Raw genomic sequence first — 14,478 nt, 5'->3', positions numbered from 1 at the left:
TCAGTTCCAGTCTGGGGCTGGTCACTTAGCACTTTACCAGGAACGGATCTTTCCTGACAAGCCCTTCCTGGTTAACTGACCGTGGAAAGATTAACTGCTAGACAACACATCAACTTTTTCTTTCAAGACTGAGCTTGAGTAGAGAACAATGATGTACAGCAGTTTTCAAGCTGTGTCTACAAACACAATTCTACACAATTACAAGGAACATTACTTTTTTTTTTTTAATGGTTGCTTAAACCAGTGGTTATCCGTTATGCTGTTGACATAGGAAAAGGCAAAATGCTAGCAACCAAATCAAGGCAGCAGTGCAACAGGCAGCTCGGTGGCGTGGGCTGGGTGGTTTGGTTCCTTGGATGGGCAGGGTGCTTTTCACTTCCTCCCAATTTCTGTCCCTCCCTCTTAATGTATCTTCCTGGGAATGGTAAAACAAAGCAAAACATATTGGTCTTACTTCAAGCTGTCGTTGGTGTCTGTTGTTCCCTTGTTCTGCACGTTTCACGGGACTGGGTTGTCCTAACTTCTCTATTTGGTGAGCCGCGTCGCTTTGCCTGTTGGCCCGGCTTTCTGAGCATTCTGCGCAGACCCCGCAAGTGCCCCTGCACTCCCTCCCAGCCCTCTGCTGGGGCTAAACGCTTCCTAGCCCAGGTCAGATGGCCGCGCTGCTTCGAGCACCCGACGCCCGAGGAGGGAGGAACGCAGCTCCCGCGGGCCAGGGCAGTTCGCGCCCACCAGCCACCCGCGCGCCCTTGCCCAGCGCCGCGCCGGGCCGGTGCTCGGACCCCCTTCTCGCCCTCTCCCCGCCGGCGCGCCCCGGGGACTCACAGCGTCCCCACGAGCGTGACGCGTCCAGCCTCCCCGGCAGCTCGCGGGCGCTCACGCTTGTGGGGCCAGGACGCCACCCCCGGGCCCGCCCCCGGACGGCGCGGGGGGCGGAGGCGACGGCGGCTCCCTTCGCGCTGCCTCCAGCCCCGGCCGGCGGGGGTCGGCACGGGAGCCCTGAGAGCCGCCCGGATGCGCAGCCGAGCGGCCACTTGGCGCGCGGCAGCAGACGGGGCGAGCCGGCCCTCGGCGCGCGCTGGGGCCGGAAGGGGGCTCCTCATTTCGGCCCCTCCCCTTTTCCCTCGGAGCCTCCGAGCTCTCCCGCTCTCAGACCCTCCTCCTCCCAGGTATCCGCCGGGAGAGAAGAGCGCATCTCTCCTCCAGGCACCCCACCATGGGCAATGCCTCCAATGACTCCCTGCCCGAGGACTGCGAGACTCGACAGTGGCTCCCCTCGGGCGAAAGCCCGGCCATCAGTTCCGTAATGTTCGCGGCCGGGGTGCTGGGGAACCTCATCGCACTGGCGCTGCTGGCGCGTCGCTGGCGGGGGGGCGCGGGGCGCAGCGGCGGCCGCAGGAACTCCCTCTCCTTGTTCCACGTACTGGTGACCGAGCTGGTGTTCACCGACCTGCTCGGGACCTGCCTCATCAGCCCCGTGGTGCTGGCTTCGTACGCGCGGAACCAGACCCTGGTGGCACTGGCGCCCGAGAGACGCGCGTGCACCTACTTCGCTTTTGCCATGACCTTTTTCAGCCTGGCCACGATGCTCATGCTCTTCGCCATGGCACTGGAGCGCTACCTATCCATTGGGCACCCCTACTTCTACCAGCGCCGCGTCACGCGCCGAGGGGGCCTGGCCGTGCTGCCCGCCATCTATGCCGTCTCCCTGCTCTTTTGCTCCCTGCCGCTGCTGGACTACGGGCAGTACGTCCAGTACTGCCCCGGGACGTGGTGCTTCATCCGGCACGGGGGCACCGCTTACCCGCAGCTTTATGCCACCGTGCTGCTGCTCCTCATCGTCGCGGTGCTCGCCTGCAACTTCAGCGTCATCCTCAACCTCATCCGCATGCACCGCCGAGGCAGGAGAAGCCGCTGTGGACCCTCCTCGGGCAGCAGCTGGGGCGGTTCCGGGGCCCGCAGGAGAGGGGAAAGGGTGTCCATGGCAGAGGAGACGGACCACCTCATTCTCCTGGCCATTATGACCATCACCTTCGCCATCTGCTCCTTGCCTTTCACGGTAAGTCACTCACTTCGTTTTCCCAGCTCTGTGCAGCCTTCTCATACTCTCTCCTCTCACCCCCGACCCTTTCCACCGCCCTACAAACCTTTGCAGCTTGCAAAAATATACCCTAATTTGTAAAGATCTGTAGTCTTCCTCTTTCGCTTCTCACCTTTACCCCACTTTCTCCCTCCCCCATCCTGGCCTGCGGGCGGTGCTATGCTAGTGTGTCTCATGCAGTAACACGGACCCTCAGGAAGGGCGCCTTGGGCCTGAGCTAAGCCAGCCCGGCCCCTCATCCTGGCCTTAGGACATTGTCCCTTTCTCACCCTTGGCTAGCCTGGCTTAGTAACTGAGGAGAAGGCAGCCCCTCCCAGCGCAGGATGGTTGTCACTGTTACAGCCTGACTACCTTGAGCTGCAGTTTGCCGCCCTGTACCTCCCACCTGCTGGTGCCAGTTCTCCAAGCTTTGCCTTCTGTTTCTGCCAGGGCAGAATGTAGTACCCAACCCATAGCATTCTAGCTGCCATTGGAAATGGTCCCAGATGAGAAGCATCCCTGTTGCAGAAGTTCAGAACTTTCATCATTTGTCCTAAAAGTTCAACAACCATCTAGTTTACAGGTTTCCCAATTTATATATTTGATTGTAACTCTTTGTTGCCATGAAAATTTATAGTAGGTCCATAATGATAATCAGAGGAAAAGACAGGTGCTTGCAGGAACCCCTTGCTAAGCTTTTGAGATCCCTCCAGAGAAGGCATTTGTAACCTCTTACAAAATATCCTCTTAATGTCACTGTCAGAAATATCTATAGGTGTTCTTCAGCATATAGTCATGCACTTTATGAGCACAAAGACACATGCAGGAATGGCTGGTCCATCTCCGGAATGGAGAGGGGGGCTGTCTGGGGAGCTGAAGGACAGGAGCCCAGGTTTTGGCATAAGGGCTACCCTGGTTTGGGGCAACTTCAGCAGTTCCTTCTATGATGCTGTGAGTTCAAGCCTCTTATAGTGTAATGTTTTAGCAGGTCTTGGAAAATGTCTGAGAATGTGCTGGCTCTTACAGTAGGCTAGTAATTGGGAATGTGAGAGTGTAGCAACTCCACCTCCTAATCTTCAGAAGAACACGGCTGACCCTTGCAGGGTCGAGGCAGTTAACAGTAGCAGTTTCACCTGCCATAATCTAGGAGAAAAGAAACAGATGACAGTGCCTAATATTAGTGGGTCTGACCTGTAGAAGGTGGAGAGGAAGTAACTCTCTCTTACCTCGTGCTCCTGATTATCTTCATCTGCTCATCCTTATGGATGGGAAAGGACACAAGGCCCCAAGAGCCTGGATTTGATTCCCTCCTCCCCACCCCAGTTAATCTCCTTTCTTAGCTGTGTTCTCTTCTCTCTGGTCCTTACCTTTGTACCACATCCTCTGTCAGGGCAGTAGCTGTTCTGAATTACTACACTTTGGAGTATGTCAAAGGCCAAAGGCATCCTCTTATAAAATGGAGTAGGACTGTGAGAGGCTGTATGTCCCATTCCACCCTGAGCAGGGGAGTTTGTGCAACAGAAATGCTGTGAGGTAGAAACCAACATGACTTCTACACTTTTGTTTTATTTATTGGTGGAAGCTTTCAATTATGTTAGGGGCAAAATCAGCTTTTGGAGGCCAAGACTAGGATGTAGAGCATATATCTATGAAAGAAAACATTTCAGTGTCCACTAAACAACTTAGAATTCAACTTGGGCGGGGGCAGGAACCATTCCTAAATTAAGGAGTGCCTAATTAGGATGGTGGGAATTAGGATGTCAGTTCTTGGAGTTTTATCTGTCATTTGTGAGCATATACAAAATAATATCCCCCACCTCCAGCTACTTAAATCACTAGGGAGTGGTCTCAGGGGTGATCACACACTTGTGAAACGGGTTGTTATTCCCTTTTCTCAGCCATTTACACAAGCAAACAAGAAGAAAAATGTTCTCCCCCTTTGACCATGACTGACCCACTGCATAAACTGTATTTTTTAAAATAAAGGCAGTGATTTCCAACAGATTTCCCCTATTTTCATGTAAATTTACCTTTTGTTATGAGAATTCCATCACTGTCACTGTTACTTTTTAAATCTGGGTGTGTGTGTATGTGTGTGTGTACATATACGTATATATAATTATTTCTCCCCCCCCCCCATTTAATATTAGGCTATGGGCAGCTCCAGAGTTGCCAAATGGAAGGAGATTAGAGATAGAAGTCTGGTTAGAAGGGGTGAGGGAGTAGAAGGTCTGCTTTGAGGTTGTATTTTTATTTCGATTTCCTGTTTGTGGCTGGAGAGGAAGGGCAGATGATGGTTATGAAGGGGCTTGAGCTCCCCCCAAGTCACCCCTTAGCATTGACACTATCAGCAGATATTTTCTAGGTTTGTTTCTGCATGTGTTCATGGCAATGATTCCCAAAGAGCAGGAGAAAATCCTAGTATGAACATAATAGGAAAGCTAGCCACACTGATTTCTTGCCTGGGAACTACCATGACACCATATCCAGATGAATTATAGATAATCCACTAGGCACAAAACAGAATTAAAGTATCAAGTCATCTCTTAATCAGGAAATTTACATTGACTCATTTTATTTTGTCAATAAATCATTGGTAATAATGGATAGTGTCTTTCATTTACATAGCACTTTAAATTATATGAAGTGCTGCACTATCCCGATTTAAGTAATTTATTGAGGGGCTTGTCTGACAATTCAGAACTGATGGGTACTGTTTGGTTCATACATTCTGCTATTTCAGAATGCTTGGCATGTGCCCTGGTATGTGTCAGGGGTGCTTTTTCACCCCAAGTCCTTTTAATCTACTTGGCCCACACTAAAATTGTGTCAAAAGTGACCTATACTCATCTCACATCCTAACAGGGGGCTTTGTAAGGCAAAGGCTTATGATGTTGCCTTCAGAAATTCTCCTATTTCTCTTAACAGAGTGCACAGAGTCCAATATAAATGCAATGTGAGCCACAAATGCAAGCCACACATAGAATTTTATTTTACTTTTTTGATAGAAAGGCAACTTTAATAGAAATACTTGTACCTTTATACTTTTACACAGTTGAACAACATAAAGCAATAGCATCATCTTTCCAATATTTCCTGTAGAATAAATCAATAAGATAATAGTTGATAATCCCATAACTCTATAGCTTTGATGAACAGTAATAATATTGTAAAGTTACTACATTAAAAGACCCTAGTCCAAACCTAAATTTCAAATCAGGACTTGTTACAAATTGTGTCATTGTAGAGCCAGATGGATAATTTATGGGAAGAAAAAACATCTTTATAGCATTAATACGTTTCAACACATAGAATTTTAAATTTTCTAGTAGCCACATAACAAAAAGTAAAAGGAAACTGATAAAATTAATTGAATTATATATTTTATTTAACTGGGTATATCCAAAATATTATCAATTCAGATGTTATCCATGTAAAATAATCATTAATGAGATATCCCAACTAATTTTTTGTTTGTGTCCCAGATAGTAGTAGCAATCCACCCTATCTCTGTCCATTCCTTCCTCAGATAACAGCTGCTTTCTATGTCCCTCAAAAATGGACCAAACCATTGGCCAACCAGGAGGAGAGTTCACAGCTGTGCCCAGTGAGACACCAGCCTATTCCACGGCACTCCAGTAGTGGGAAGAAGAGGGGAAGGGGGATTTAGGACACCTGGAACTATTAATGTCAGCCATTGTCCCAAGGTGGGGGCATGTTGGAATTATTGCTTCCTCCAAGGGTGCCAGGCTAGGACTTCCAACGTTTGTGAAGTAAAACTATAAAAATGTTTTTAAAAAATGCCCCGTGCCCTGAAATGAAGTCAAGTTCAACCTCATATATCATTATTATCAACACCAAAATGGCTAACACTTTCGAGAGCTAATTTTTACATTAACCCGTTATCTTCACAACAACCTAGAAAATAGATAATATTATGATCTTCATTGTACAGCTGAGGTGAATAACGTACCCTGGGTCTCACAGCTAGTGGGTGATGGAACTGGCTTCAAAGCTAGGCAGTTTAAGCACAGAGCCTATGCACTTAACCACAATACTATCAAAGAGAAAGTATTCATTTCAGGAGTAACATGGGAAGATTAATCTAAGATTTCATAAAAGGCTTGTGAGGATGTTAAAAATTTTGGACCACTTTGCCTCTTAATTCCAACCAGTTAGCTTTAAAAATAAAACAGCAAAGACTTTTTTTCTCCATGTCCGCTGCAGGGACCTGAGCCGGGCCAAGCGCATGGTTCCCTTTCTCTTCTCCACAGACCTATGAAATAAAAGGCTGAGACTGAGATTTAGGAGATTGGCTAATGTAATGCTGATCTAAATTAAGAAATAATCAGATTACCCCTCACATAAAATCTTCCATTGGTACACATAAAACATTTCTTAAGTGATAAAAAAAACCATGTGGTGTTTGGGAAGTGACATTATTTTGGCTGTCCAATATGAAATCCTGCATGAGACCAACAACTTATTCCAAACTGTTTATTCACTAAAGGGATATTGTATAAATTAATAAATTCCTCCTTATGTTAATCAGCTGTTGTCATCATTTCACAGAGATAAATAGAAACTCTCTTTCTTCCTGAAATGGAACAGAACACAGGAAATATATGAGACCTCCATTCTTGCCTCAGATACTGTTTGTATCTTAATTGCCAACCCCTATCAAGTCACTTTCTTACCACTTTACTAATTGTGGCAAGCTTCTGGTCATTTTAAACTGTTTCCCACATGCTATTAGGATACAATGCTTATGCATTTTATTCAACTTCAAAATTTCAAGAGTGAACCATTGACTCATTCTAAAAATGTCTCCATCTTTAGAAATTCTTTATGGTTATAATTTCCAGGTAAATCTGATTAGTGGACGTGTGGTCTTTGCAATACAGAGAAAATTCAAGTAATTTGTAGTTTCCTGTTCATTCCTGATATTCTTTGTGTAAAATGTAACATGAATGGGGGTTGAAAAACTGATATGAAATTGGCCAGTTACATACATGTAAAATGTAATAATTCTGGTAGAGAAGAAATAGAAATGCAGAAATCTCTATGCATAACCACAGTGAACTTTGCCTGGTGATATTTTAAGTTAATGTCCAGGAACAACTGGAAGGCCCTTTATCACTAGAGCATCATTAATGCTGTGTTTGGGGATTGTTGAGATAGTGTTAATACACATTACCTTTTAAGAGAAAGTTCGTCTATATGAATGGTTTCACTTGACATCTTTTCCTTTGCCATTTTGTATTATGAAATGCCAATTATGAATAAAGATGCAGTTACATTGATTTTTAAAATTTAGACAGCAAGAACCATAGTCCCTTTCTCAAAAGAGAATTTGTACACTATGTCTATACCTGAGGTCAAGTGGATCCTCACTCCTGTTTCAGATGGTTTAGGCCAGGTCCTCAGCTTAAAGAAAAACAGCTTTTGGGGGCATAGTATATTTCTTCTTTGGTGTGTCAAGAACCCATCACAGTATTAAGTTTATTTTATTCTATTTTTATTTATTTATTTTTTTTTTGAGACAGAGTCTCACTCTGTTGCCCAGGGTAAAGTGCCGTGGCATCAGCCTAGCTCACAGTAACCTCAAACTCCTGAGCTCAAATGATCCTCCCACCTTGACTTCCCAGAATGCTAGGATTATAGGCGTGAGCCACCACTCCCGGCCTAAGTTTAAAAAAAAATAGAAATGGTGAGACGCAGTGTTTCCGGAAGGCGATCAGCTGGTCTCTTTCCAACTAGAGGCTTGAGACCCAGTTAATCTGCAACTTGGCCTGCTCAGTTGGCTTTTTCTGTCCTCTCTTTTGAAGTTTCTGACGACCACTTCCTGTCCTTATCTTGAATTCATGAGTTGAGGTTCAACTTATATTATCCAGGTGTCCCAAGCTCCATTTTTCTGAGAATATTTTGCTGCCTAATATAGCCCCTAACAGAAAACTAAACTTAAGAACCCTGCAGTCGGGACATCTATGTGATGGGGAGGGTTGGGGATAGGGAAAGTACATTCACGGAAGGCTGAAACTTCCTCTAGACCGAGGTTCTTAACCTGTGCTCCATGGACAGTGCATGGATCTCTCTGAAATCATTTACAAAATGTTGTGTTTATATGAGTCCTGGGTAGATGGTTCATAGCGTGCATCATTTTCTCAAAGGGTTAAGAGCCACCATATTGGCATATATAGACCCAGAGCTTTAAACTTTAGCATTAGCTCTTTTTTGTTTCCAGTTCTGAGAAGCACAAGGCAAAGAAAGGACCCTCTAGTTGCAGAGCTACATCCATGCCCCAGTTTTTCCTTCTGAAGGAAAATAAGTTTCTATTTCCCTCCACCACAAAGCACCTGTGATTTGGGTTAAAGGGTTTCTTTAAAGCATTGATGATATATCTTTAAAATAATCTCCCCCCAAAAGGTTCTTAAAGAATGAACTATGCAAAGTCTATAGCCAGGACACCCTAATGTCTTTCAGAAGGCAGATGAACATATAACAATCTATTCCTACGATTTAGCTGTGGAAAACATAGAGGAAAATGAAGCCCAGAGAAAACCTAGTAGCTACTTAGAAATAGCCGTGATTTCCCAGTCTACGAACAGGAACAGTGATATCTATAAATCTTTGTGATACCTTTGAAGAGAAGTCTCCTACAAACCCATAATTCAGTCAGTCATTTGTGAATTTTATGTGACGCTTTACGCCATAGGCTTTTCATATAGATGGCAACAGAGTATGTAGTGGCTTAAAGTAAAGGTTGGTATCCTCCTGCTTCCGTTTGACTCCATAGTTTCTCTCTTACCCAGAGTGTGATCCTGGGCCACATAACTGATCTTCTAAGCCTTGATTTCCTCCTCTCCAAACTGAGAATAATAATACTTTGTCGGTTTGTGTAAAAATTAAACAGAATAAGACTTACAAATTGTTTAGCAACATGCCTAGCACATAGGAGGTGTTTAATAAATGTTAGCTGCTATCTCCATAGGATTCAATTTCCAAAGGAAAATCAAATTGCATATTAATGATCAGGAACTGAATTCTGAAAGCCCAAAGTGAGTTGTTTGATTGACCAGGCCTAAGTGGATCTTTTATCTTTAAATGTGATAAATGAATAGGTTTTAGGTGAGGTTCTAAAACAGTAGTTCTCAATCTTGGCTGCACATTAGAATCACCTGGGGGGCTTTTCAAACCCTGCCCCCAACACCCTGATGTCCAGAGTAATTAAGTCAGAGAGGGAGAGAGCAAGGCATCAGAATAGTTTTAAAACTCCTCAGGTGATTTCAATGATCAGCCACACAAAATCCTCTTTTGCTCAAAAGTTCTGAACCTACTTTGTAGTTGCATTAAAGATAGGAAGGTAGTTCAAATAAACAGTACCTGGTCAGTACCAAGATGAAGTTTTCCACAGGAGGCTCCTTCTATACAAGACAATGCTAGAATAGCACTAATTCTCATCTGCGCTGCTTTTATAAGTGTCACAATAAGCTCTTAGCACAACCCTGTAGAGAGAGCCTGCCCTAAGGAATTAAAACTCACTTGACTCATTTGGCTTATTAGCACTAGGTATTTTTCTCATAGCAAATATATTAGTAGTGTATGCATAAAAAATATCACTGACGTATTATTAATTAATTACCTTATATTCCTTGTGGCATCCTTTAATTAAAAACTCAGGACTGGCTGGAGGGAGAGGGGAATGTGCAGTTATTGTTTACGAGATACTGAGTTTCAGTTTGGGATGAAGAAAAAAGCTCTGGAGATGATGGTGGTGACATTTGCTGCTCTGTGTTCTTTCATGTTATGGTCAGTCAAGTGCGTCCACAGGAGGAGACACAGGAGAAGCTCAGGAAAACAAGGCATGGCACACCATGCGGGCCACATGGAAAAGCACCAGGGTCAGCCAGGAGGACTAGGGGAGGGAGGGAGGGGAGAGCCCGGGCTACTGCCTTTATTGGGGTTTCCACAGGAAAGGCAGGCAGGGTGAACAGTTAGGGATTGGTTAGTTTGAATAATTTCAGGAGGCTCTAAGCTAGCGGGGTGGTCCTTAGTTACCTGGCCTTGGCCCTAGGATGATTAAAGCAGAGGAATATCGCTTTCTGGGTATATGGGCCAGACAAGGGGGTCTGGCTCTGGATTGGTTAGTCTGTATATCAAAGACATGCTCCCAGCTGAGCTTTTTGCTGTCTCTAAGAATTAGCTAGCCCTGTGGTACCCAACCCTGGAACCTGGCCTGGTAGAGGTCCACAGCACGTTAGGAACTGGCAGCATCACTGCCTGAGCTCCAACCCCCCACCCCAGCCCCATCTGTGGAAAAATTGTTTTCCATGAAACTGGTCCCTGGTGCCAAAATAGTTGGGGACCACTGAGTGCCAGGAGGGACAGTCTCTCCCGAGCCAGAAAAGTTTTTAAGATGTAAAAATATCATAACATACAGAAAAGTAAAAATTTTATAAACAAATAGTTTCACAACAATGTAAATGTGCTTAATGCCACTGAATCACACACTTGAAAATGACTAAAGTGGTAAATATTATGTTATGTTTATTCTACCACAATTAAAAAAAAATCCAGGGTCTACAAGATCAAAAATGGTACTCCAGGCAAAAGACAAGAACCAAGAGAAAAAAATGGGGAGGTAGAAAAAAAAACTTACATCAAGAACTTCAGGGGTCACTGAAGTATGTCTCTTTTCCAAGTGTAAAAGAAAGAATTATCTTCTACAAAATATTGGCCACTACCTGAAGTGTAATTTTAAGCAATTCCAAAAACTACCCAGCACGGTAGATGAAAAGGAAAGGAAACAGTACAGAATTGCTTCATCCTCTAAAACCAGTTTTCACTTCTCGTTACTCTGTCACACTATAAAGAGATCAGAAACTGTAGTGTGGGTTATTCTCCCCTGAAAACCTGACTCATCTTCATGTGTGAAGCTGTGACATTAGAATGCTGAGCCCTCCGCCCTGCCTGTGTTGGCTGGCCAATTCAGCGCCATCTTGTTCTCTGGCTAAACTAGATCATAAGCTCAGCCGCAGACTTTTTCTAGCACAGAGTGCTCAGTTATTAATATGTATGCACATGTGTGCACTAATATATTTTAATCTATCAGACTAATATATTTTAATCTATCATTATCCTGAATTTCTAACTTCTGAAATCACTTGAATACACACCATCCTGGATATTTTTCATCCAAAATAGTTTAACTGGCAAGAAAACCATTGCTTCATTGCACATCCACACCTAACTTTCCGCTTCTCTCTATAATCTGGGAAACCCACCATCAATTCTTCTTTTTCCTTACTCATCTGCCAAATCTTTTCTCCATTCCCTATGCCAAGATTCTCTGGCATAAACACCTGTGGCTGCCAAATCTTCCTGCTATTGTCCTAACATAAGCAACCCAGAGATGACTACTCTTCTCCCTGCCTGCAATTTGCTTTGTATATCCAGCTGCCAGATGCCTGCGGAGTAAGTACCAGGGGAAAGGAAATGAACTGTTTCTTCTTCTGGAAAAGGAAAGTGGAGGAGAAGAGGGACTAGCTCCCTAACTCACAGACTGCCATAGTAAGAAAGTCCCAGGAGCATCATAAAGAACTGGTCTTAAATGACTAGGTGCGATCTACATTTGTTTTCCTCTTTTCTAAATGCTAAATGGAAGTGTTTGATCTTTATCAATCATGTACTCTTCCATCCTTCCAATCTGACCAAAAAGCTATGTTACTCCCTGAATATCTAAGGAGTCAGATGAGAGCTGGCATGACGGTTTGAAAACACTGATCCACTCGTAAAGAGGTGTCAGATTTCCAGTGTTCACGACACTGTTCTGAAAAGCTTTGCTCTAATACAGATCTGGATGTAGCACACAGTAAGCACTGCACTGGTGTCAAGAGAGTTGTGTCCTGATTCTGCCACTAACCAGCCCTGGGTACTTGGGCAAGTCACCTAACTTTTCTGCATCCGGTGTGCTCATTGGTAAAATGGAGCACTGTTCTGAGCAGCTCACACATGTTGCTTCCCATCATCCTCCTAGCAGCCCTATGAAGTAGGTATGTTGCTATTATCGCCCATTTTAAAGATGTAAAACTGAGGCACAAAGGTTAGTTTCCTTGCCATTGGTCCCAATACTATATACAGAGCTAAGATTCAAACCCAGGCAGTCCAGTGTGGCCAGAGCCCATATTCCTGCCGATGGTGCTCTGTTGCCAACCCTCTCTCACTGAATTGTGATAATTAGATTTAGTATTTGGAAATAAATGGAATATATTATTATTATAACTTTCTTAAAGTTCGCTTCCTTGTCCATGAAAAATAGACAATATTTAAGTTTGAGAGTTTTTCTAAGGAGTAGAGATAAAGCAGATTTAGTACCCGAACAATTCATGACACATATATTAGGTTATTGATAAATGGGAGCTACTAATATTAATTGTTGTCAATTTTTATTAAATGATTCTATTCTAGGTGCCAAGAAAAGTTTTTTCATTTCCCTCCATTCCCAATGACAAGACCAGGACCATTGCACATGGTGTTAATATTAATTATAATCTACAGAAAACATGCTTTCATTGAATTCAAGGGGGAAAAATGCATTGTGTTATAATTTACATATAAGTTATATATGATTTTTGTCTCCCTGCCTCACCTCTTATTCACCAAACACAAAACATGGCTTTGCTTTTAAATCTCAAGAAATAGCATAGGATCTAAGCCTGTTCACTGCTACGATGTAAAACTAACATCATTTTTCCCCTTTGCTTCTTACAGATTTTTGCATATATGAATGAAACCTCTTCCCGAAAGGAAAAGTGGGACCTTCAAGCTCTTAGATTTTTATCAGTTAATTCAATAATTGACCCTTGGGTCTTTGCCATCCTTAGGCCTCCTGTTCTGAGACTAATGCGTTCAGTCCTCTGTTGTCGGACTTCATTAAGAACACAAGATGCAACACAGACTTCCTGTTCTACACAGTCAAATGCCAGTAAACAGGATGACCTTTGTGGACAGTAGTTAAAAAGTGCTTAGTTATTAAACATCTGGAAGATCAATTTGAAATGGTTCCTTAGAGAAATGAAAACAGTTAGTGTGTAAACAAAATGAAGCTACTCTAATAAAAAGGAGTAAACAAACATTTAAGCAGGGTCACGGCTACAGACGTGCTGACAAGACACTTCATGGCAGGTGTCAGAAGGATCTATAAACTCTCCCCTCAATGAACATGTTACTTGGCCTTTAGAGGAACAATCAGCTGCATTTAAGATCCAGTTGCCTTTTGATTTATGCTTTTCTGTTGAATGACAAAGCATGTGGTTTTGTAATTTGTTTAAAACCCTAAATGGTTACTGTCTTTTGTATTTTAATCTTCTATGCTACTACTGTTATAAACATACCGTGCACAGACTAGATAAAATTTCATATGCATTCTCTAGGAAGTAGATATGTGGAAGCAACCAAACCTTCTGTCTTATGATTTCTTAACGAACCCTTTATTTGGATAATGAAGTTGAAAATCATAGGCACCTTTTACTATAATGTTTGTGTATGTGGGAGTATTCTCATCACTACAGTATTACTTTTACTTAGAAGAGTGGACTCGAATAATGTTGGCTTTGTTCATTCGTCCTCCTGGAGTTACGTATCAAATTGTTAGATTATTTATTTTACAATGTCCATTACGCTAATAGTAATCAAGACTTTAGAAATTTTCCTCTTAACAAGAAATAATAGAAAGGTTTCAAGACAGTCAATTCTGATTAATACTCTTTATTCTACTTCCAAGGGAGAATATATGTGGCTGTGTCTGAAGCCATATATTAGGATTAAAAACTGAAAAATCTGGTTCATTCTTCAGATATACTAGAACTCGTTTAATGTTGATACTGGGGCCATGAGTAACATACACTTTGTAAGATGACTGTGTTGTAGTAAAATTCATCTGTCTATATTTAGGGAACATGGTTTGACTCATATAGGAAATCATGTAACAGTGAGTCATATCTTAATATATTTCTAAATGTTTGGCATAGTGTGAACTCAGCATCAAATATTTCAGTGAATTTGCACTGTTTAATCATACTTACTGTGTCAACTCAACTGAAATGTTACAGAAATAAACTATAAAACAAAAATTTGAAAATGGAATAGTTATTTGATGAACTACCGCAAATCACATTTTATAATTAATGTAGACATAGTACCTTTTAAATGAAATCAAAGTGGAAAAATTATATTTAATTTGGCAGATTCTTAAAGTGTGGTTGCCAGGTTTTTAAAAGTGTAGTTGCATTGTAAGTTAGAGTTTAAATATCCAATATAGTATTTGGTATTAGCAGGTATTTTTTCCTTCAGTTTTTACACTTCCAGCATGATCTTTAAAATAGTAGAATCACCTTATT

At 42.8% G+C, this 14,478-nt stretch overlaps 1 protein-coding gene across 1 annotated transcript; it reads left to right on the top strand.

Annotated features, from left to right (window-relative positions):
• The first annotated feature begins 974 nt into the window (after positions 1-974).
• Positions 975-14,219, top strand: PTGER2 (prostaglandin E receptor 2). The gene is made up of 2 exons (XM_045567106.1): positions 975-2,059; positions 12,851-14,219. The coding sequence occupies exons 1-2, from the start codon at positions 1,217-1,219 to the stop codon at positions 13,091-13,093; spliced, it is 1,086 nt and encodes a 361-aa protein (XP_045423062.1). The 5' UTR covers positions 975-1,216; the 3' UTR covers positions 13,094-14,219.
• Positions 14,220-14,478: the final 259 nt, after the last annotated feature.

This window comes from Lemur catta, chromosome 1 (genome assembly GCF_020740605.2).
Source record: "Lemur catta isolate mLemCat1 chromosome 1, mLemCat1.pri, whole genome shotgun sequence".
NCBI lineage: Eukaryota > Metazoa > Chordata > Mammalia > Primates > Lemuridae > Lemur > Lemur catta.
This window is presented reverse-complemented; position numbering and strand designations above follow the sequence as displayed.

Coding starts and splice junctions, on each gene's coding strand:
- PTGER2 (XM_045567106.1), top strand. CDS start 1,217: ATGGGCAATGCCTCCAATGACTCCCTGCCCGAGGACTGCGAGACTCGA. Junction 2,060..12,850: donor TCTGCTCCTTGCCTTTCACG/GTAAGTCACTCA, acceptor TGCTTCTTACAG/ATTTTTGCATATATGAATGA.